We start from the raw sequence: 24,793 nt of genomic DNA, 5'->3' as shown, positions 1-24,793 counted from the left end.
TAGGGCTTGGTTAATGGAAAGTGTTAGAGATCTTAGAGCACTAGCAGCAGCTTCCAACCATTTTTCCTCAATTTAGGGAATATAATTACTTTTTGATTCCCTATACAAAAACACTTCACAATAGATTCCCTTATTTTTCTCTATATGAATTAAATACTATTTCTTTTTATCATTGCAATCAATGAGAGAGGAGAGAGAATTGTTGGGACATGTGAAGGAGAGAGGAGGGAGAATCAGTTTTTTATAATTTAATAATGCATTGGGCATCTACAGTGTTTCCCAATGCATTGGGAAACATTGTAGATGCCATTTAATGTTGGTTATATTTAGGGCTTCTGATGTGGGTGATTTTTTGTGGGTTTTTTTTTAGATTTTTTCTAAACATAGGAAAGGGAATGTGCTATAGGAAGTCTGCTGCTAGTGCTCTTAGGAGGATGGGAATAAGGTAGAGGAGAGGAGTTTTTTTGATAAAAATGATGAAATCCTTGTCAAGGATATGAATTTAGGATTAAAAACTATATTGAGTCTAAATGATATGGCTTTTCAGTTATATTGTTATTGTTCGAAAATTTAGAATAGATATGAGAAAAATTAGAAAGTACATTTTTTAAACCCGGTGAACTTGTAAAAAAAAATGACAATACGAGGATAGTATATATGTAAAAGATTGGGTTGGTGCTCTTAGTTGAAATGATTACCTAGATGGCTAGATGCTTTTATATAAAGATATAAGATATTGGCAAAGTAATCTACTACTGGGTAGTCCTTAAAGTTATGTTGGGTGCCATTATAATGATTGCATTATTTCCTGGAATTTGAGGCAAATGACATGTTATTTTCATTCATTTCTAGACTTTATTTATGTTCATGTCAGTTGAGTGTACATGTAGGAAAGCTATTTTTAGGACCTGCATGTTCAAATCCTTGTTTGAAAAAGGATATCTGTGCATTTGTGCCTTTCTTGTGGATGATCTTATTTAGTCACTAAGGAAACTTCATGTAAAGGTGTTTTACTTTGCAAGATTGACTTAGTTCCTGTTAAGTTATCTTCTGGTTCTGTAGTGTATTACTTATGTTTTTATGATTTGTTTCACCCCATCAACCAGGGAATACTTTCAACTGAAAGTGGTCAAAGAGCTTTAACGTCATTTGATTCTTATGAGAGGTCTCTTATTGAGGCAAGCATTCTTCTATTTATTATATCTACTTTTTAATATCAATTTTAAATTTATAAAATTCTATAAGATTTTTTTGGCAATATGGGTGAAAGATTCTTGTTTTGGTCTTGATGCATGAAGTCTTATTGTGGTAGGGTATCCTGTTGCATTTATTGCTGGCATCAATATCAGCTTCCTCAGCATCACTGCTTTTCATTGGTTTATAACGGAATTTCGACATGAATGATGATTCAAAGTTATTTTTGGGGAGTGAATTTCGGTGGTTAAGAGTTATTTTTATTATTGTAATACTGGAGGGCATTTATGTACACGTACTATGTGTGGCCAGTGTAAATAATACATAAGCACGAGAACTCTAAATTTCTGGTGTGCTCTCTTTTCAGACACTTTTCTTTAGTCTTATTTTTCACTCGTTTCTTGATATTAGAAATGGGTCTTGGGCCTAATTCAACCCAAAAGCTAGCTCAAGAGTTGAGGTTTCCCCTCACCTTATAAATGGTCCATCTCCTTAATGTCCAAGCAATGTGGGACTTCCAACACTTGATATACTATTTTAATTTGGTATTAGAGCGAATCGAATCTTAGCAACAATTCAGAAAAATACAGGGAAACACAGTGTCATACAGTTGTTGACGTAAGCTATACAGATGCTTATGTCCGCATAGAGCAAATGTCCCCGTTCTTTGGTTAGCTTGCAATGCACCTCATTAATGGCTCTCTGGTCCGTTTATGATCGTTTTAGTTTTGTTTCTTTTGGGGTGTTTTGTCAAGTGCAACCTACGAATAGTGGAGGAGATCCGTGGATTAGAAGTGAGATTTAGTTTGTTTTGTTGAATTTAATTGATAAAGGTAGTCTTTTTGGGGTTTTACGGTTGTTTCTAGGTGTTATTTTAAGGATATAGTTTTTCAATGGCGGCAGCACGATCTCATGCGGCTGCACATGGAGATTCTGACCGGGGACAAAAACAAGTTGGTCCGGTGTTGATGGCAAACAACTGATCATTTGGAATGGTCCAAAATGACATGTTGTATATCACTGAGCAAAATGGCAAGTTGTTCAACAACGGGTGAAACAACAGGTCGTTTAGCCACAGACAAAAAAAAAAAGGAGGGAGATGTTGCTTGCTGTTTGAATGTGATGTTTTTGATATCTGGATTCTACTTTGGATGCTGAACTCAAGATGTATAAAACAAGTCATATCTAAAATCACAAAAAGTGGATAGATAGTAGGGACCTCCAATAGTTGAATGGGCTTTTGATGCGTATATCTCTCTTGGGTGAGTTTTTGATGTTTATACTAGATTGAAGATTGCAACAAAGGACTCAAGCTCCCAATCCTTGACCGCCCCAAGAAAATTTGGGTTCTAATGGACATAAGTTCCGGAAGAGTCCATGTAATCTGACACTAAGGTCTCTATGTCCCAAGCTATAGAATAGAGTTCTAGGAATAGGGGCTTAAGAGTCGCTTTTTCGCACCACACATCCTGCTAGAAACGAAGGCAAGGTCCGCCCCCTATTGTGTAGGAGACCAAGTTCGAGAAACGCCCCTAGCCATTTCTAACATTCCTCCATGGACCCACTCCTTTTAGCACTCAAGTTACCTTAAAACACCAACCCCCTCTCTAGATCCCATACTTCTCCACAATCACCTATCTCCATAAAGAATTTTCTTGTTGAGCAAATCTCCAAAGCCATTTAACCCAATAAAGCTTTATTAATCAGCAAGAGGTTTTTCACACCCAACCCTCCTCTACGAACTGGGGAGCAAACAGACTTCCATTTCACTAGATGGAGCTTATGCTCTCCATCAACACCATCCCAACGAAAATCCCTTTGAATATGAGCAATCTTCTAGCCATACTGGCTGGTAAGGGGAAAGGGACAAGATATACATAGGTAAGCTGGCAAGCGTGCTCTTGATAAGAGTTAGACGGCCACCTTGAGATAAATAGATCTTTTTCCAACTTGCCAATCTTTTTTTCCATCTTCTCCACTACCCCATCCCAAATAGCTTTTGACTTGAAATGAGCACCCAGAGGGAGACCCAAATACTACAATGGTGGGGAAGAAATACTACAGTTCAGAATGTCAGCTCAATATTAATGCCCTTGGAAGATAGATTTAACATGGTTTTCTGCTTTCTTTTTGCGCGCTATTTTACAGTTGTAATTCCATTATATTGTCCTTAACTAAATGGTCAACATTTTAAGTAACTCTTTTTTGGTGTTGTCTTCTTTACTGTCCCTAACTAAATATTCATCTTGTAGGTTCATTCCAAGGGTATTAATATTGAGCTAGTGGAAAAGTTCCTTTTGGATCTGGAAAGGAAGTTCAAAGGTACATGGATGCTAATTTTTGTAGCTTATTTATTTTGGTCATGCGATGTTTGGCATGTAAAGTTGGAAGCTTTTTTCCTTATTGAGTTTTAAGTTTTCTTCTCTTTCTACCCTTCTTTTTGTCCATATTCTTTATAATCTAGTTTGATTCTTTGTTCTGTTCTCTCTATTGAGATGACTAAATCTGGTATTTTCTTGTTTTATGATCCTTTATCATTTCCTTGAATTGATGGGGTTTAAATGTGCATTAGTTATATATTTCCACCCACCCACCCACAAACACATTTATACATTGTCATAGAACTGGCCTTGAAGTACTTCTGACAAATTGTTGAGTAAGCATGGGGCTCATCTGGTGATAACAAAGTGAAAATGAATGATGGAAATTGGAGTGTATTAGTTGACAAGTGATCATCAGGATTGCCAATTTGGAATTGTATTTATGCATCATGTATTCGGCTTTTGTTGCTCTGGTATGTCACTTTATTCTCTGGGGTATAAACCTCCCTTTTGTTTTTGCTTGGGTTTTATACTTTTTGTTCTATGATTAGTCCTTTGAATATGCATCAATATGACTGCTTATATTATCAGCTGAAGCATATTCGTTGGAGAAATCTACTGTATGGGTGACACATGGTAAAGCTTTTGACATGTGGATTTGTCCACTGTGTACACGCTTATTGGCTATTGCAGCGATGTAATTCTAAGGTATTGTATTTATACTTCAAAGAAACAACCTGTGGATTCCTAAATCAAGTTGTGTTTTTGTTTTTTGTTTCTTCATGGTTGCCTAACATCCTCGATTAATTAGGTTCACATCTGGTTTGCAGATTATGTCAAGATATAGTGTTGCTGAAAGCTGAAGTTGCTGAGCTTCTGTTGCCAAGTGTTATTGTCAATCTGGCTGGCAGGAAAGATATGGATGTGGATCTTCATAAAATTATCTCAGTGCAGGTTGTATTCTTAAGTTATTTGGTCAGTTCCAATTTTATATATATATATATTTGTTCCAATTTGACTCTTGAAGTCAATAGAATATTTAGATAATTATTTGTGTCATTGTCAATCTTTTTTTTTTTAGGGGGTGGGGGTGTGTGTGGGGGGTGCAATAGCTCAAGGACGGTAAGCTGAAAGAACTATAAAACTTAAACCAATAACCTTTTCTTTATTTCTCTCTCTTTTGATAACTTTTTTTTTAATTGCTGAGTGAGTTCCTAGTCAATTTAATATCGAGAAATGCTATTTAGTATTCTCTCATCCTTCTCCCATCCTCTCTTTTTGAAAAGTAACCATTGGATCTCTAGGACTCTCACCTGCACCTATGTGGGTCCTACAAATCAAGCAGTTAAAGTTAATTTTTTAAAAGTGAGAGAATAGTTTCAAATCGCTCCTTGACTCAGGGATTCATGATACATTTACCCTAAAATTATTTCTAAGGTCGTGGCAAACAGATTGAAATCAATATTGGGAAGATTTCTCAAGTTCTATGAATGCGTTTCTCAGAGGTAGACAAATTCTGGATTCTGTTTTGGCAGGGAATGGATGTCTAGATTGTCATATTCAACCTGAGAAACCAGGAGTATTGTGTAATTTGGATTTGGAGAAGGCCTATGATCATATTAAATGGGAGTTTCTGTTATACTTGTTGAAGAGGTGTGGCTTTGGGGAGAGATGGCGAGTTTGGATATAACATTGCATGACTACGATGCGGTTTTGCATTGTTATTAATAGATCTTCATCTGGTGTCTTAAGTAGCTTGTGTGATTAAGACAAGGGGATTCATTATCTCCTTTTCTATTTGTGGTTGTTATGGAGGCTTTGAGTAGGATGATGCTTGCTACTATGGACAACCGACTCTTCTGGGAATTTTTGATGGGATCGAAAAATCATGAGGAGATAATAGTGTCACATTTATTGTTTGCAAACTTCGTAACCTGCGGTGTGTATTCTTATGCTTTGAAGTGGTGTCAAGGTTGAAGATAAATTTCTCCAAGGAGATAGTTGGGTGTAGAGTGGCTTTGTTGCCGATGAAGTAGTTGGGTCTTCTTTTGGGAGCTTCTTACAAGGCTTCTACCATTTAGAATGACATTATTGAGAAGATGGAACATCGGTTAGTGGGTTGGAAGAGGCTTTATCTATCTAAGGGAGATGTTGACTTTGATAAAAAGCACTCTTTCTAATTTACCAACATATTATTCCTATTCCGATACGAGTGGCTTATAGAATGGAAAAGCCTTAGAGGAATTTTCTTTGGGGGGTATTGGGGATAAGTTTAAATTTCATTTAGCAAAGTGGTCGAAGATTTGTACTCCTAACCTTCAAGGGGTTTAGGGGTGAAAAATCTAACTCAGTTTAATTGGGCCCTTTTGGGTAAGCGGTTGTGGAAGTATGCTACTGAGAGGAAGGCTTTGTGGAGATCAGTGGTGGACACTATATGTTAGCTTGAGGGGAGGTTGGTGTTCCAAGGAGGTTCCGAGGCCTTATAGTGTGGGAGTGTGGAAATGTATTAAGAAGGGGTGGGAAAGTTTTTCTTACTTTGTTAGGTATGAGGTGGGAGATGGATTTATTGTGCAGTTTTGGTATGATTTATGGTGTGGGGAGCAGCCTTTGAAGTTTTCTTATCCAGAATTATAGTGAATTATAATGTGTTGCACGTTGTAAGGATGTGTGGGTAGCAGTTCATATGTGGTTCCGGAATGGAAATATTTATTGGAATATTTTCTTTACAAGACTTGTGCATGATTGGGAGGTGGTAGTTATCTCTGCTTTCTTTGAGTTGTATTCTCAAAGAGTACAATAAGGAGGCAAGGATAAAATTTGTTGAATTCCTTCTAAAATGAAATTTTTTGAATTGAAGTCTTACTATCATGTGTGATCTACTTCGGTAAGTTCCCTTTCCCTTGGAAGAGTATTTGGAAAGTTAAGGTTCCATCGATAGTGGTGTTCTTAGTGTGGACCGCCGCTTTAGGGAAAATCTTGACTTTGAATAATTTACAAAAGAGGAATGTTATGTGGTAGATTGGTGTTGTATGTGTAAGAAAAGTAGGGAATCTATTGATCACCTCTTCCTTCATTGTAGGTTGCAAGAGAACTATGGAGTTCACTTTTCCAGTTGTTTAGTGTTTCATGGGTTATGCTTCGTAGGGTGAGAGAGTTGTTGGTGAGTTTGAGAAGGCAATTGAGACATCTTGCTGCTTTGGAAGTGTGGAGGTTGGCTCCCTTGTGGTTAATGTGGTGTATATGGAGTGAGCAGAAGGCAATGAACTTTTAAGATCGTGAGAACGAGATGTTAGAGCTGAAAAAGATGTTCCTGTCTCTTTACACAAATAGTAGCATTCAATACCTTGCCCGTTTCTAATTTTTTAGAGTTTTTGAAGTTTGTTTTTCTTTCTCTATACATTAGGGGTCTCTTGTATATTTCCTATGTACTAGGGTTGCACTCCTCTGTGCTTTTAATAGAGTTGAATTACTTATAAAATAAATTCAAAATATACTAAATTAGTCCAATATTGCATTTCAATAACAAACAAGTATGAGTGAATTATATTATTAGCTTAATCTTATGGTTAGTCATGCATGTGTGGTGTTCCGGTCTGCTTTATCTTTTGTGTTGTTGTCCAAACAAAGTTGCTTTGTTAACTCTGTCTCACATGCAGGTGCACGAAAATATATTCACAGAGTCCAATAAGCTGATCAAATCGATTCAAATTTTCTTGAATGCCCTTAATGAACTTAGATTATGTCATGTCATGGAAAGATCTTCTCTATCATCGAAGAGTGAAAGTTCTAAGGTGAGTTTGTTGAACTATCCTTTTAGTTGGTTGGGTTTGATGCTTCTTGAGTTCTTAGTTTTTCTCAGATTTGAAGTTTCAAATTTGGTAACCTGTGATAAATAAAATATTGTTCTTTCAAACATATCTTTCCTTGTTCACTTAATTCATGTCTATGTGATGTCTTCTTTTTTTCTTTTTCTTTTTTCGTAATATATTATGCTTTATTTATTAAATCTTATTTGAGTTATCAGAAAATATATGGTGGAGAGAAGAAATTATAAGGGATCTGTTAGATTGTTGGAGAAAGTTTTGTTTTGTTTTTGTTTTTTTTTTTTTTGAAGTTATGCTTATTGAGAAAGAGTTTTGAGGAAAATAACTAATTTTTGTCTTTACACTGTTCTTGAGTCGCAAGATGAAGACATTCATCTCATAATTTGTAAGTTGTAAAGATCATTACTTAAGTCTTAGAAGGAATTAGTTGGTCCTAGTTTTATATGAAAATGATTATATTCAGTTCCCTTTAGAGATAGATAGCAGCTCATAATAGTTTGCTTTTTTCTAGTTTTTCTAGCTTTTTGAACCTCTGTTCTTCTTTTTCTATTGATTAGGGGATTCTCTTCTATGTTTCCCATGTACTACGTTTGCACCCTTTTGTGCATTCTCAATGAAATATCTCTACTTTGTAGATTTTTGTACTCTATTTTCTCTTTCTTGGGTTGCTGGCTGTCTTTCTCTTGCACACTTTTTGTCTACTTGTGTTGTGCCCTATGCGCTTTTAATGAATTATTTTACTTATTAAAAAAAAGAGCATGATACTCTGAACATTACTCTAGACAATAGCCCTAACTTAAAATAGGTACTTCAGTGAAATTAATTTTACAAAGTACAATATGTTATTTTAACTGGTTCAAATGGTGAAGTATTAAAAAAATAGTTCTTATTGGATTATATATTGATGTTGTTATCTGTGAAAAAAAGAAAAGAAAAAAGAAGAAGATAAATTGGTGTGTTCACATATACTTGACAAAGTTTTTGCTAATCATTATATTTTTGCTTCTATTGTTTGGGTTAGTCGTATGATAATCAGCCCACTGAATGTGAACATTCGTTTAGGTTGTTTGCAGTTTTTTTATTATTATTTTTATTATTTATTTCTTTTTATTTCTTTTAAATAAAAGTGTTGGCCAAAAAAGATTAATTATGCTTTGGTCTCCAGTGTGCTAAGCCTTCAAGTTATAGCTCAAAATCCCGTTCCGCATCTGCAAGGGCTAGAGATTCAGTTGCTACATCAAGTGTGGTGGCAATGTCAACAGCTTTATGGGACAAGGTATTCTCTTCTATGCTACATGCAGACAAACATATGGATGTGTGTGTACACTGTTGTGGTAGTTGGAATAGCGTTAAAAATGTTTGGATTTTGGTTGGGATTAAGTCCTTGTTTAACTTGAGTTCGTGAAATGTGTCAATTTCCTTTCTCTTTAGTTCTTTTCCTGACAAGTTACATTCATTCCCAGGTTTATTGGCTTTGCATTGATTACCTCGTTGTTGCTAAATCAGCAGTCGTGAGTATTGATGTTTCCATACTTTCTTGTTATTTATGTTGTGTTTTGAATTTTGGTGCCTCATTTACGTTAGCATTTATCTCATAGTTTCTGTGACATGGATTGTGTACCTTACAGGTTTGTGGTTCGTATTTTACGGCTATGATGTATGTTGAGCATTGGTGTGAAGAGCATTTCAACAGCCTCACACTAGGGAGCCCAGATTTCTCCCACACAGAAATGGTAATTCCCATGGAGATATTGTGTGCCACGCCCTTGCTGGATTGAATTTTTGTTTCTGTTATCCAGGATCATGTTTATGGTATATGTTTTGCGCTTTGCTTGAATTAGCTCCTGAGTTAGAAATACTACATTAGGACTGTTTTTACTTTTATTGTGGTCTTACGTCTTTGCAAGATTCTCGTAATTCATTTTTTGTTTGGGTACTCTTGATCACTAGTTACCACTTCACGTTGGAATACTTGTCTCAGCTGTCACTCAAATCAATGAACCTGACAGCTTATATGGGATCATCCAGTCGCACAAGGTTAGTCAATATATTTGCCTCTTTGAAGTCCTTTCTCTTCCATTATTAGTATCTGTTGTGCCCTAGAGCTTATCGACTGTGTGTTGTACTACTTGGAATGTTATGCTTGTGGAAATTTTCACTTTTTCTACCACTTTGAGATGAGATTGTTGCATGCCATCAGCCCCTTGCCAAAAAAAGGACGAACAGACCTAAAAACACAAAAGGGGGAAAATGGGAGAAAAAGGACCAATAGTTCAACCCTCACTTGTGTGTGTGTTGCTTATTTTATGAGAATTGCAGGAGCTTTTCTCATCAATGAATGATTGATGACAAGCTTCCTCTCCATGTTTAAATTTACACCAAGCTTTTTCGAGTTGAGTCGTCTATGTGGGGTTTACCGAGTATCTAATGGTTGTGACTACATATTTCTCTTTAATAAGTGCCCTGTTGGCCACCCCTTTGACCTATTTATTGCATGTGTGTTTTCATTAAAGTCTGATGTATCTAGCTAATGTCAAGCTGCTGTTTCTACCTTGTATAATCAAATCCTACTTTCAGTTAGACTTGACCACCTTTCGTTTGGTTGAGATTTTAGTTACCCTGCCAAAACTTTGTGGTAATATTCGAAATTTTGTCTTATAGGCTTGATACTCCTCCATTGAATGGATCCTCCATATTGTTTTGTTAATTAGTCAGTTGAAATACCAAAGTGTACATATACCACTTGATAGATGATTTGGCTGTCTTATTTTGACCAAATTCCTTGGATAGTGAAATTTTCATGAAACGTTCTGAAGAAGGCATTGTGTAAATAGTGATTGAAGTCATCCAATCAACTGATGTCTTTTGGACTTGATTCCAAATAGCATGCTTCAATTTGATTTCCATTACTAAATGGCTGAACTTTAGTTGCAACTGTAATGATGAAGACTCGATGATAATTTTCATAAGTTCTTCTGTTGTGATGGGTAGCTGACCGGGACCGAGACATACACTCCTATCCAAATGTGTATATCGGTCAAATGAAAATCTGAATTTATAACTTTTTTCTGTGCATGATAGTTTGGCTGTATATGTTAGTTTGTAATTAGCATGTACATTCAGAACATTAGTATATTCTTACAGTTTACACTTTTTGTGGTTTTTTGGTGATGGCATCAAAAGCTGGTCTCTCAAATGATTACCTTTGAGCATGAGGGGAATTGGAGCAAGGCCCTTGAATACTATGACTTGCAAGTACGATCAGATGCCTCAGTACAAACAGGTGGTAGTTCCAGATATTTGTCACTGGAATGTACTCAACCAACAGATCATTTATCAGAGTTCCAATTGGAAGATGAGATAACACAAAGAAAACCTTACAAAGGGCTGATTAGATCTTTGCAGCAAATTGGTTGTATGCATGTGCTCGATCTGTATTGCCAAGGATTGACATCTCGAAAGGGTCAGTTTCAGCATGATCAGGAATTTACTGAATTGCAGGTTTGCCTTCTTTTTTCTGTTTTTCCGCCTTGTTGTAAAGGGGTGATTACCAGTGTATATCACTTTTGTCTTTCTGGTTTTGCAAGTTAATTTGATGCAAACTTTCTCATTTTCCTTGTTTTTGTTTGTGAACTGTTTGCAGTACGAAGCTGCTTGGCGAGCAGGAAACTGGGATTTCTCCTTGCTTTATGTGGAAGCTAATTCTCCATCTTCAAGTCTGCATATAAAAAATGATCATTTCAATGAAAATCTGCACAGGTAATTTGGTTTGATCTTGTGTTTAATAGCTGTATATTGTAGACATTTAAATAGTAAATATGTTGATTTACAATAGATACTCCTGATGTATGTGTTATCTAGTAAAGAAACCATTTTGCCCTCCAATATATTGCAAAAAGCGACAATTCAATTGAACTATGCTGCGACATGGCAGTATATACTGCATAGGTTATTGATTTTAAACAAAGCATAAAAAAATATTAGCAAGTAGCGCATGATGACATCGCACTTAGAACTATGATTTTCAGTGTTTCTCAGCACCCACAGAGATGGGATATTGTATAGATGTATGGACGTGTCAAAAGATATTCAGTGCACTTAACAGGAAAAGAACATGTTTCCATTGACTTGTGGCTAATGCAATCTTTTCTTTTCTTCCTTTTGGAAAATTAGTTGCTTGAGGGCATTGCAGGAGGGAGATTTTGACGATTTTCATAGAAAACTAAAAGATTCGAAGCAGGTAATATTTATAGACTTTTCATATCTGTAAACCAGCAACTGGACTTTATGTAATCTAGTTATGTTTCAATGACTCTAGGAGCTTGTGTTGTCTGTTTCTCGTGCAAGCGAAGAGAGCACTGAATACATCTACTCGACAATAATCAAACTCCAGGTATGCAATATACCTCGGATACAATGCTCCCTAACATGTACGCCAATTGCAAATGTGGCCATGTAAATTTTGAATCATATATTAGTACTAAGTCTTTGGAATCTAGTCCAAATCATAAATGGTGACACTTTCCAATATTGGCATGCTTCTCTTTGGATAATTAGCAGAGATTTTAGTCAATCCTGGTAGTTTCCGAGCTTCTAGAAAACTAGGCAGATGCATTGAACAGCTTTTCTTTTAATAAATTTTGTTTTGGCAGATACCAACACAGTCTGGAATGTGTTGATTGGTACAAATTGAGTATATATTTACCTCATTAGGAAAGCCTTGAAATTTAAAAACCTAGATCACTTGTGGTGCCTGGTTCTTCATCTTTTGCTGATCATGATGGAAAGTATCATTTCTTTTTTTTCTTTTTTCTTTTATACAGTTCCTGTTTCAATTTTCTGCTATGTCAATGTGCCCTTACGCAGATCTTTTATCATCTTGGCATGGCTTGGGATTTACGTTGGACAACATCTCCATGTGAGAGAATAAAATACTATCCAAAGAAGCAAAAAGTATTTTCTGAACCTGTAATTCCAACCTCAGACCAGGTACTTTTGTTATACATGTCTTTCAGGATAAATGAGGAGCAAGCATCTGCATGTCTTTTGATTCTATAAAACACTTGGACTTTTTCTATTTTCTTAGTATATTGAAGAGTTTGATTCCTTGTAAATTGTAATAGATCTTTTATTTTAAAAATAATATGTAGAAATAAAAATATCAGGAAGGGAAAAAGATATTCTGGTCTTCTGATAGAATTTTTTGACTGTCAACTAGTTGTCATGGCTGAATACGGATTGGAACTCCATTTTGGAAAGAACACAGCTACATATGAATCTGTTGGAGCCATTTATAGCATTCAGGCGAGTTCTACTTCAAATCATAAGTTGTAAAGACTCTAAGATGCAACATCTTTTGCAATCTGCATCCACTCTTCGTAAGGTATCATCAACATATTTATATCTGCAAATCATGACTTTATCCCATTTTCTGAAATCTTTCTTTGTTTTACAGGGCTCCAGGTTTTCTCAAGCAGCTGCAGCTTTGCATGAGTTTAAGTTCCTCTGTGTTGAAAGCGGAGAGCAAAACTCATCCTTGTACTGGCTTGGAAGGGTAGAGTTTCACCTTTTGATATTTTAAGGAATTTTAAAAATTTGTATGAATTGTACACTGTTGAGAACCTGAATTTGTATATTGCTATCGACTCTGCATGGTCATACTGGTAGTTGGTATTTAAGCTTTAATCTCGGTTTCCAATAATATGTTTTAATCCATGTTCTTTTCCCTGCATTTGATTAATAATTTAGTTTTGATGAAGTATATATTCAGTCGAGTAGTTTTAGACTAGTTGATCTTAGTCTTGGACCTGTAATAGGGTGAGTTCAGGTTACAAGTGATAGCAAGTGTTGGCACTTCCTTCTGGAGGGATAATTTATCATCTTTCATCCAAAGAAAAATCATCTTCTGGATCTCCAGATATTAGATACTCATCATTTTGAGCTTCTGTAATGAGCCTCACTTGCCTAGTGCTTCATCTTCCTATCCATAGATACCATAGTGCCTTGCATATTGTGGGCAACCATTCCACAATTTTTCACCATTTCCAATATGCTTCCAACACGAAAGTTGGAATTTGACTTTTTTGTGATGTTATATGAATTTCCTTTAATTATAACTATTGAACAGCGTAATTTTCTTCCTGAGAACATTGGCTACACTTTCGCAAAGAAGCTTTATATGGGCCCTTCTTTTTGCCTAGTGAAAAGAAGGCAATTTTCCTAATCATTATCCTAAATTGAAATAGAGAACAAACTAACTATCAAGAATTTTGATTTTTTTATAGAAACTTCACTTTTAGCCATTCAAATACTTGGATTTCATATTCAAAGTGTGACATGCCTCTTTTCTGTGTTACTGAGACATTGCTCAGATATAGTTATCACCTGCATGGCTATAATTATTTTGTAATTGCAGCTTGAAGAAGCAAAGCTTTTGCGTGCCCAAAGTCAGGATGGGATGGCTATCAGCCTTGCAAAATATATCATACAAAATTATGAGTCGAATGAAGAGGCTTCAGATGTATATCGCTTGGTTGGGAAGTGGCTGGCAGAAACTCGATCTAGCAAGTTATATACCAAATTCATATGTCCAGAAAAATTGTTTTGGGTGCCATCTATGTGTTCAAAAACACTAATTTACTGATTTTCTTAACTTTTCACATACAATGTCTGTGTTGAATAATGCAGCTCCAGAACTATTTTAGAGAAGTATTTGAAGCCTGCAGTTTCACTTGCTGAGGATCAGAAGACTACAAACAAAAAGTCCATCGAAAGACAAAGCCAAACTCATTTTCATCTTGCACATTATGCAGACGCTCTATTTAGGAGTTACGAGGAAAGACTTGCCTCTAATGAGTGGCAAGCGGCACTGCGTTTAAGGAAACATAAGGTACCAAACTTAGACTTGGAATTCTAAGTTACACTTTATATTTGTACTATTCTCGATTATGTTTATTTTGCAGACAAAAGAGTTGGAGGCACTAATTAAACGTGTAAAAAGTTCATCAAAGGTAAAACTCCAACCCTTAATCCATTTCCATTTCCAGTGATTCATGTATAGTTCTTTTCATAGTGGTATTAATTGCCTGCTAAGTTGCTTTTCCTTTTTAATAAGATTTACATATACAATATTTTAGGGGGAGAAGACTGACTACTCTTTAAAAATACAAGAGTTGCAAAAGCAACTGACCATGGACAAGGAAGAGGCTGAAAAATTGCAGGTATTGATGTTATTCCTTCGTTTTCGTCAAATATTGTGTGTGAGTGTGTCTATGTCATGCTCTGCTGAACAGGACTTTGGTGACCTGAATGGTCAGAACTGGAGCATATGAATCTAAAATGTTGTTTATGTATTAAATCCACTAGATGGTGTAGCTAGCGAATCATACTTGAAAATCTATTTTTTATTTTTACTACATGGATGCACATTCATACAGACACGAATTTAAGCCTACAATCTGTTGTTTGATGTAAATCAATCCAAATTATTTTATTGGTCCCCTTTCACTGTGCAGGATGACAGAGACAATTTTCTCAGCCTCGCATTGGAGGGATATAAACGTTGTTTGGTTATAGGCGACAAATATGATGTAAGAGTGGTATGCACTTATTCGTCAAAGTCCTCTGCTTGATTAAACTGATATCTGTTCTGCATTATATGGTTGGGGAAGTGTATAACGTTAAAAGGCTTAGAATCATGTTACATGAGAATATATGACACTGCATCTGAATTACTCTGCATAAGTTTTAAATGAAATGAAGTTTTCACCTCTCGAATGCTAGTAGGATGTTTTCCTATTTATTATATTTACTGCGTGGATCTCTTCATATTTCTTGTTGTTGAAAATATCTTCATTGTTATTTTTTAGTGAATTTAACTTCCTTCGAGGATCTAACATATGTGGTTTCAGGTGTTTCGACTAGTTTCCTTGTGGTTCACTCTCTTTTCTAGACAAAATGTTGTAAATAGTATGCTTAGCACAATTAATGAGGTATGCATTAAAGGCAGAGTTATTAATTAATTGTTATATATATATAATTTATCTTCTGGGTTGTCTAATGCATTATTTAATATGCTTGTAGGTTCAGTCTTACAAATTCATACCTTTAGTGTACCAAATTGCATCAAGAATGGGTAGCTCAAAGGACCATTCAGGGCCTTATAATTTTCAGGTTTGAAAACTGAGGTGGTATTTTTAGTCTTATGAGATGGAGGTTTGTTTTTAACCAGGTTGTTGTTCTATACAGTTTGCTTTGGTTTCTCTGGTGAAGAAAATGGCCATTGACCATCCATACCACACAATCTTTCAGGTATAAGTTCTACTACTTTTACTGATCTAAAGTATATTGCATGGCATACGGTTTTCATTCCTGTGCTATTTGCTTTCTGATTTACTTCTCTATGGCAACTGAGAAGTTAACTTGAAACTAGGACCTTACTTCACCTCATCACCAAATATTTATCATATTCACCCTACTTATAAAAAAATTATTACTTATCAAAATTTATCATATTGGCCCATGCTTTGTTTGACTGGATGTATTGTAAATGTGGCCTTTTGCACTTCTATTTTTAATTGTTTTACTTATCTTTCTGTGTCAACACTAGCTTCTAGCTCTGGCAAATGGTGATCGTATCAAGGATAAACAGCGAAGCAGAAACTCATTTGTCGTGGATTTGGATAAAAAAATTGCCGCAGAAAAGCTATTAGAAGAATTATCAACATATCATGGGGCTATTATAAGACAAGTAATTCCTTCATTTTGACTTTTATAAATGTATCTCTGTAAGATTCCATTCGTATGTAGAAACTTATATTAACTAACCATGATGTAACTTTCTCAATATGTGTATAGATGAAACAAATGGTGGAGATTTATATCAAACTTGCAGAACTAGAAACAAGGAGAGAGGTTAGTCAAATAGATTTAGAATTCGGAATTTGTTTTCTTCCAACTTGGTAGCTAGAAACTCAATTTTTGTGGTTTCCTAGCGTGGAAGCTGAATCTCTGTTTTATTGATGCCTACCTAACTAGATTGTGTCAACAGGATACCAATAAAAAGATGACGCTACCAAGAGAAATACGTAGTCTTCGACAGCTGGAACTAGTAAGTGTAAAACTGTCATCTGTAGTTTGGTGTTTTTGTATAGATATGATGAAGGGTTGTGAACCTGACTCTGTTTCCATAATGAGAGAACGATAGTGTGAAGGAGAGGTGTAAAAAGAAAAACAAGGTAGCTTGGTAGATACGTAGGGTAGCTAGATGCTGTTATTTGTTTCTCTAACTGTGCTATTTTAGCCATTCTACTATCCTGCTGTCTGGTTTCTAGGCCTTCTGTTTTATAATTTCATCAAGTACAAAAGGTAACACAAGCACCTAAAAGACATTTTGCAAACCCTCACTCCACCTATACTCACAGCCACGTGTACAGGCACATACATATCCTTGGGCTAATTTGTATATACATCGTAAAGATGCTAACCAAAACAGTCATCTAAAGTTTTCCTTGAATGATATTACGAAACAGAATTCAGATATTTGGTTGGCTGGGCATGCATATCTTCCTTCTCACTCTGTACATTAAAATATTTTGGTATCTACTCTGTCAATTTGTTCTCATGTATCTTATGCCAGGGCTTTCCTTTACAGATCATACATTTCTCAGCAATAGCATCATTACATGATTGTCAGATGACTGCTATGAAATGCAGGTCAAAGTTAGTTAAAAGGACCAGTTTTATTTTGTTGCAACGCTTCTATGTTAAACAAAATGCCCCACTCAGCCCTAAACGGCACTCCCAAAGTATTAAACCAAACATTACTTTAATTTCTTTGTCAATTCCGCCTTTCGCAGATGATTCATTTTTTGTACTTAGAATGGAAAATGTTAACCTTAAGCTCTACGAAATTATGCTAATTCGCCAAAGAGTTCGTTGGTTTATGTGCTTCTTTTGAGATTCATGCATGATGATGTGTTGTGTATGTCAAGAAGCACCTTTTTTTTTTTTTTTGCTTCTTGTCCTGTATTTTGATGCAACATTGTGTAATTGATCTTGCATTACTTCTCGTTTTCTATCCCATAGTTAAGGTACTAAAACTTTAAAGCTATTGCATTTATGTCGGATCTTCAGGTACCAGTTGTGACAGCTACCTTTCCAGTTGATCGTAGCTGTCAGTATCATGAAGGCTCTTTTCCATACTTCAAAGGACTAGCAGATTCTGTTATGTATGTCGTAGCCATATAAATCAATTTAATCAGTTCACTACTCTCGTTTTTTTTTTTTTTTCCTTTAACAGAATTACTTGATGTGATGGTAATATCTAGTTTATATTGGTGAGACATGCAGGGTAATGAACGGTATTAATGCTCCAAAAGTGGTTGAATGCCTAGGTTCTGATGGTCGCAAATATCGACAGCTAGCAAAATCTGGAAATGATGATCTGCGACAAGATGCTGTAAGAATTCCAACTCTCTCTCTCCCAATTTGTGTTTTTTTTTTTTTGTTTTTTTTTTATTTGTCTTAGCATCTAACATTAAAATTTTGAGAAGCATTATGTAAAAGTCTCAAATCAATCTGATCGGAAAGCGTAAAGTTCCAAGCGACCATGCTTTGCAGAATGTGCAGCTCTTGCTACTTCTAACAGTGTGTTAAAGTTGGCATTACGTTTGTGTCAAACACCTGCTGAGTTCTTCTTCCTTTTCTTATTTTCTGAATTTTGGCACATTTTAAGGAGCACAACCCTAGTACACAAGGAGTGTACAAAGAGAACCCCTAGTCACATTTATAACATCAGCATACCTGCTATTTTCCTTTGGGGATTGGTTCTATCTATAGTTATGACAAGTTAACACATACTTTGTAATAGGAGAAGTGTTATTTAGTAGACTCATACTATTGCCATATAACTATGGTGATATTGACAGTAAAAATCAACAATTGATTTTTTCTTGTTATAAGCTTCCATTGATTCAAAGGCTGCTTTTCATTGCCACATCATCATAGTTGTATATGAGTTGTATGAGAGTCTACTAAATAGCTTTTCTTTTGTAATAGTGCTGTCTTTACCTCAGTTTTGCAAGACATTGCCTTGTCTTTCCCTTGTGGAGACGCTTGTGATTTTCATTTTTTAAAAAATACTGGATTTTAGCATGTATACTGGGATCATGAGATGTGTGTTTTATGTCTCAATTTGCACCAATAGTTTTGTCTTCTGAATCTTTCACAGGTTATGGAACAATTTTTTGGTTTAGTTAATACCTTTTTACGGAATCATCGGGATACATGGAAAAGAAGATTAGGAGTACGTACATACAAGGTATCTTCTCCTTTCAAATTTAATAGAAGCGATTGTTGAGACCAAATTTGAAGGATGAATTCCACACATTTATCCTATGCATGAAAGTTCTGGTGAATGACGGTCAATCCCCTAGTTCTGATGAATGACGGTCAATCCCCTAGTTCTAGTGAATGACGAGTCAATCCCCTTCAAACTTTTCCATGAAAGAAAATTGCCTTGGATTTCCATTGAGAAAGAATCCATGTTTACCATTAGGTTTCTATCACTTACTGTTAATTGTTGATAATTGGATTATCTCTTTCCTTCTTTCTTTTGAATGAACTCTTTTATATAGTCAAGTATAGAAAATAATATATCTACAGTTTCATTTGCCCTAGTTACTTCTACCACTGCATTCACATTCTTTCTTCAATATGGAAGATTTTTCTGTAGATATGCTTATCTGACTTTTAAAAAACTTGATAGAAGGACTTCACTCTGGTATTCCTCATCCTTTATTGATTCTGGGGTATATGGGATATTGTGAACAAAAGAGTACAATTATTGCTTATTTATTCTCCGAATTGTTACATGGATATATGCACAGAAATTTTAATGTTCATTGTAACAATTATAGTGTTCATGAAGTTTAAAAAATTGCATCTTCTATATGAAATAGGTCGTTCCTTTTACTCCAAGTGCTGGTGTTCTAGAATGGGTTGATGGTACCCTTCCTCTTGGGGAATATCTTATTGGGAGGTCAGTTAAATTCCAACAGGTGCAATCTTTTAGTTTATCCCTGGATTATGAGATCCTTAGATGATATAATTATCGTCTTCAAATTGCAGCACAAGAAATGGAGGTGCTCATGGTCGCTATGGAATAGGTGACTGGTCATTTCCCAAATGCCGAGAGCACATGACAAATGTAAGTGCATTATGTTTCTTAGCTTTTTCATAATAATAATAGTTGGTTTGGCCTAGCAGAAATTATCTTTAAAGGGGTGTCTTTGTAGACTTCTTGTGTACTTGGGTTGCGCCCATCTGCGCTTTTCAATGATATTCTTGCTTATTTATCAAAAAAAATAATAGTTGGTTTACTGTATCATTTTTTATGTTTTTGGTGTTTTTTGTAAATTTTGTAAAACAATAGAAGGTCATCATTGTCAGAACACTCACGTATTCCATAGCTACCAAATGATTAGGGTCCCAACATACTAAAGTTTAAAGAGCACCTACTGAATAATATTGAGAATAATTGGTGGCTATAGTTATACAGTTTCTAAGCTATTCGGCATTTAAGCATAGAAAACCTAATACAAATTACTATGGTAATATCGATAATGCAGATTACAACAATATTGAAAATAAAATCTGACAATAAAAACAAGAATAAAATCGGTTCAGGAATTAAGTTTCCTAATCAACAGTTTGATGAATGCATTTCAAACCATGCCATTAATGTAATAATTAAAGAAAAAACCTACAGCAAAAGCATATAATACGGTGCTCTCATGACCATTACATACTTTTAGTGAAATATTCTGTTCCCAAAGTAAATAATACCATATCTCAGAAATCACTCCTCACTTTAATTGGTAATTATTGTTCACTTTAAGTAAACATATCGATATGATTAATTTGATCTTTTTGATAGGACAAAGACAAGCGCAAAGCATTTCAGGATGTTTGTGAGAACTTCAGGTAGCCTCTCTCTTGATGGAAGAAACCATTTTCTTTTTTCCTCTTTCTAGATCTCTACTTAGCCACCTTTTTCCGTGACACCTAATGCAGGCCTGTCATGCATTACTTTTTCTTGGAGAGATTTTTACAACCATCTGACTGGTTTGAGAAGAGACTTGCTTACACACGGAGTGTGGCTGCTAGTTCCATGGTCAGTGTGATATACCCTCGTGGTTACGTTGATCTTGGTCTATTAATTATTTGTGAATTATCATAGTTTCCTTCTAGGACATTTTAATTTTTCCCTCTATTATTTAGGCTCCGTTTACTTCGACGTAAAATGATTTCCAGAAAATGATTTCCGTATTTTACGGTGTTTACTTTGACGTAAAATAGTGGTCAACGGAAAATATTTTCCTTTTGACCGAAAATTCTTCTTTAATTTTAGGAAAATGGTTTATGGTTTTGAAAACCGTAAACCATTTTCCGACTATGAGCATCTTATTCTTAAATTGATGGATCTTGCCAAGACCCGCATAGAACCTCGTCGGGACTTGTCCGGGTTCCACCCAGGACTTGATCGGGACCTGATCGGGACTTGACTGGGAATCGCCCGAGACCCACCCAAGACTTGCCCGGGTACCCGGAGGGACCTACCCGGGACTTGACCGGGACATGACCGGGACTTGCTGGGGACCCCGGAGGGACCTACCCGGGACCTAACTGGAACTTGCCCAGGACCTAACCGGGACATGACAGGGACCCGCCCGGGACCTGCTCGAGACCCGCCCGAGACTTGACCGGGACCCGCCCGAGACCTGCCCAGGAACCGCCAGGGACGTAACCGGGACTTGCCCGGGACCCACCCTGGACTTGCTCGGGACCTAACCGGGACCCGCCCGGGACTTGACCGAGACCCGCCCGGGACTTGACTAGGACCTGACCGGGACCCCAGAGGGACTTGTCCGGGACCCACCCGGGACCTAACCGGGACCCGCCCTGGACCTGACCCGGACCCTCCCGGGACTTGACCAGGACCCGCCCGGGACCTGACCGGGACTTGACCGTACCTGCCCGGGACCGAGCAAGTCCCGGTCAAGTTTTGGGCGGGTCCCGGGCAAGTCCCAATCAAGTCTCAGGCGGGTCCCAGGCAAGTCCCGGTTAGGTCCCGCCGGGGTCCCGGGCAAGTCTCGAGCGGGTCTCGGTCAGGTCCCGGTCAAGTCTCGGGCATGTCCTCGGCGGGTCCCAGTCAAGTCCCGGGAGAATCCCGGGCAGGTCCCGGTCAAGTCCCGGAAGGGTCTTGGTCAGGTCCCGGGCGGGTCTCAAGCGTGTCCCAGTCAAGTCTCGGGCCAGTCCCGGTCAAGTCTAGTGCAAGTCCTAGTGGGGACCTTATTGGAAAAAATATATATATAAAAAAAAAGATAATAAAAAAAATTATTTTCCGTATGCAAGGTAAACGCCGTAAAATGTTTTCGACGGAAAATATTTTCAGGGAAAATGGATTTCTTGAAAATATTTTATGAAAGAAACCATTTTACGTCGAAGCAAACGGAGCCTTAGTGAAGCATTGTTATATACAGCTTGGAAGTCTGTTAGACCATCTTTCCCTTTTTTTTTTTTTTTTTTGTATTGAATACAGATGGTGCTTGTAGCACAAGCAACTGGAAAATAGAAGAATTTTCCTAAAAGCTCATCTTGCTTGTCTTTTTTGATGACATTGCCTGCTAATATGTGCCAACTTTGAGTTGCCAAAACAGTTTCAGCATGGATCACTCCAATCATGTAACCGAATCAATGTGGATATTGTTCTCTCTGATACACTATATAACTCTCGAACCCCAATGTGCTAAGTTTAAATCCAAATCCCACTTTTAACTCTCTCTCTCTCTCTCTCTCTCTGAAAAGATCTCTTCCTAATAAATTCAGCCTGATTTCACATATGCAATGTGACTTATCTTATCTTGCACCTGGATGAAATAGTGACTAATTTGCTTCATATACAGGTTGGTTACATTGTTGGCCTTGGAGATCGACATGCCATGAATATCTTAATTGATCAAGCCACTGCCGAAGTTGTTCACATAGATCTTGGTGTTGCCTTTGAACAGGGATTGATGCTTAAGACACCAGAGCGGGTTTGTTTGTCCCAATCCTTATGAAGATTACTTTTTTCCTTTCCCTTTGTTTGCTTACGTCAGCCACTGCATAATATGTCTCCTCATTTTTCATCTCTTATTACATCAACTTTGGCAGGTTCCATTCAGGCTTACAAGAGACATAATTGATGGTATGGGTGTCACTGGAGTGGAAGGGGTTTTCAGAAGATGTTGTGAGGAAACTCTTTCTGTTATGCGGACAAATAAAGCAGCGCTGCTGACCATTGTTGAAGTATGATTAGTTACCCAGTGTCTCTTAATAATGAATAACACATGCAATCTCTTATTTCCTTGATAGCAGATGGAAATTTTCTGCAGGTTTTTATCCACGATCCCCTGTATAAGTGGGCACTATCTCCTCTGAAGGCTTTGCAGCGTCAAAAGGTATTCCAGACATTCTCTTATCATATGCATATGTATTGTGTTTAGGACCACATTGCCTCTGAATTCAAAAGAAAGGAGTCATTTGAATTTCTGTTAAAGAAAGTGAATAAAATACTGATAATAAAAATTATGGTAATGGAATATTGGTGAACAAAAAGAAGCAAAGGCTTTGCATAACTATGGAAATGGAAAAACAGCTCGTAATTGCTCAAATGAAACTTAGACATTCTGAACCCAAAAATAAATAAATAAATAAATAAGGCAATGAAAGTGCAAGGAATATTCATGTAAAGGAGGGGAGGAAGCCTGGGCCAAACAGTATGGAATGCTGTCAAAATAATGGATCTTGATAGTTTGTGAGTTAAATATGCAGCCTTTCTTGAATAACTCTGGCTATATACGTATGAATTGCCTTAAAACGTGTGTCTAGCATGCATACACAATTGCTCATGCAGCATAGCTTTTTTCTCCTTGATAGGAAACTGATGATGATCTGGAGACAATCTTGGAAGGCACACAAGACGAATATGAGGGGAACAAGGATGCTGCACGTGCTTTGATGCGTGTCAAACAAAAACTAGATGGATATGAAGAAGGCGAAATGCGGAGTGTACATGGGCAGGTAATTCTCCAATGTCACTGCTACATGCATGTAACCATATCCAAATCAGCTTGTGAAAGCAGTTTTCCTGCTGGATGGTTCATATAATAAAAAGCTAGGTTTGCTTCTAAACACAATTAATTAAAGAAACGAAAAAGAAATTTTGAATTGAACTGTTAAATTATCCAATGAAATTTTAGATTTTCAGCAGCAAATGCAAATTCTTGCTAACCTATTGAACCAAGACACTGCAAAACTTGTAGCCAAACTAGGAAGTTTATGTAGTAGCAAAATCAATTCACTCTATTCAGGCAAGGAAACTTTTGCTATTTTGCTATTCTGGTTTTTTCTTCTTTCTGTTTTTTTTTCTGGGTGACCAGGATTCAGGCAAACATGGTGAAATCTTTATCTTATTACGTTCTGGTATATCTGATTTAAAATTAATCTGAATTTTCCTTTATAGGTTCAACAACTTATACAAGATGCTATCGATTCTGAGCGTTTGTGTCATTTGTTTCCTGGATGGGCATCTTGGATGTGATGAGATCTGTCCTCTTCTGCTCATCACCTTGTACAGGCGGCTTTCCATTTTTGTGAATATTGAGGTGTTTTTCTTCTGTAGTCTGATTTTTCGTATTGGTTGTAATTGGTGTGTATAATGATACACGCGAACAATTCATGCTGTACAGGGTGCTTTTTTCCCGATGTATTTCTTTGCTTCTGTTCTGGAAGCAGCGTGTAAGATTAAAATTTTGATCAGCGTATTGTTTTTTCCTAAATATTCCGATCGAGTGTCGGATTCACTTCGACAAGCACGTCAGCTCTATCTAGTTACTTCAATATTCACATAGAAAGTGAGTTAATTGAATGAGTTAGCTGATCTCTGCCTCCTCACTAACCCTACTAGGACCGAAGGAAAATGCACTTTTAAAGTTAGATGGTGGAGCGATTTAGGGTCAGTTTGGGTTTTCGATTTCAAAAAGAGCGATTTAAAAATAGCGATTGTAAAATGTGCGATTTGAAAATATAATTTTTAAAAGTACAACTAAGCATTTAGCAAAATTGTGTTTTGGCTTTTAAAATTGTGAGTTTTTTAAAAAGTATATTCTTACCAGCGATTTTAAAATGCAGATTTTCTGCGTTTTAAAATTGCAATTCTAAACAATCAATTTTTTGCTTTTTGGTTTAAAATTGCACTTCTTCTTTATGAAATTGCAATGCCAAACGCTTCCCTAATTGGATGGATCACTTTTCTCAATTTGGAATTGGGTTTTGTTTGTTAAAAAATATGTTACACTTTTTTAAATTAAAAGCCAAAAAAAAAAAAAAAAAAAATCCTCCAATCCCAAG

General features: G+C 36.5%; 1 protein-coding gene across 1 annotated transcript in view; it reads left to right on the top strand.

Moving 5' to 3' along the window:
• The window catches only part of LOC132176378 (serine/threonine-protein kinase ATM), a 65,234-nt gene extending 40,988 nt beyond the window's left edge, over positions 1-24,246 (top strand). The window contains 40 exon segments of the mRNA XM_059588569.1: positions 1,107-1,178; positions 3,447-3,516; positions 4,107-4,178; positions 4,181-4,223; positions 4,346-4,469; positions 7,172-7,306; positions 8,505-8,615; positions 8,803-8,850; positions 8,968-9,072; positions 9,290-9,376; positions 10,523-10,840; positions 10,983-11,098; positions 11,513-11,579; positions 11,658-11,732; positions 12,206-12,328; positions 12,558-12,722; positions 12,795-12,893; positions 13,755-13,906; positions 14,027-14,228; positions 14,302-14,349; positions 14,476-14,559; positions 14,854-14,937; positions 15,250-15,330; positions 15,422-15,511; positions 15,587-15,649; positions 15,948-16,088; positions 16,196-16,252; positions 16,389-16,448; positions 17,474-17,568; positions 17,690-17,798; positions 18,570-18,659; positions 19,300-19,379; positions 19,469-19,547; positions 20,277-20,323; positions 20,414-20,513; positions 22,306-22,437; positions 22,556-22,690; positions 22,777-22,842; positions 23,321-23,464; positions 23,907-24,246. Of these exon segments, the coding sequence (XP_059444552.1) occupies positions 1,107-1,178; positions 3,447-3,516; positions 4,107-4,178; positions 4,181-4,223; positions 4,346-4,469; positions 7,172-7,306; positions 8,505-8,615; positions 8,803-8,850; positions 8,968-9,072; positions 9,290-9,376; positions 10,523-10,840; positions 10,983-11,098; positions 11,513-11,579; positions 11,658-11,732; positions 12,206-12,328; positions 12,558-12,722; positions 12,795-12,893; positions 13,755-13,906; positions 14,027-14,228; positions 14,302-14,349; positions 14,476-14,559; positions 14,854-14,937; positions 15,250-15,330; positions 15,422-15,511; positions 15,587-15,649; positions 15,948-16,088; positions 16,196-16,252; positions 16,389-16,448; positions 17,474-17,568; positions 17,690-17,798; positions 18,570-18,659; positions 19,300-19,379; positions 19,469-19,547; positions 20,277-20,323; positions 20,414-20,513; positions 22,306-22,437; positions 22,556-22,690; positions 22,777-22,842; positions 23,321-23,464; positions 23,907-23,984 (4,047 nt within the window). The 3' untranslated portion in view covers positions 23,985-24,246.
• Positions 24,247-24,793: the final 547 nt, after the last annotated feature.

Source organism: Corylus avellana, chromosome ca3 (genome assembly GCF_901000735.1).
Source record: "Corylus avellana chromosome ca3, CavTom2PMs-1.0".
In the NCBI taxonomy this organism is placed as follows: Eukaryota; Viridiplantae; Streptophyta; class Magnoliopsida; order Fagales; family Betulaceae; genus Corylus; species Corylus avellana.
This window is presented reverse-complemented; position numbering and strand designations above follow the sequence as displayed.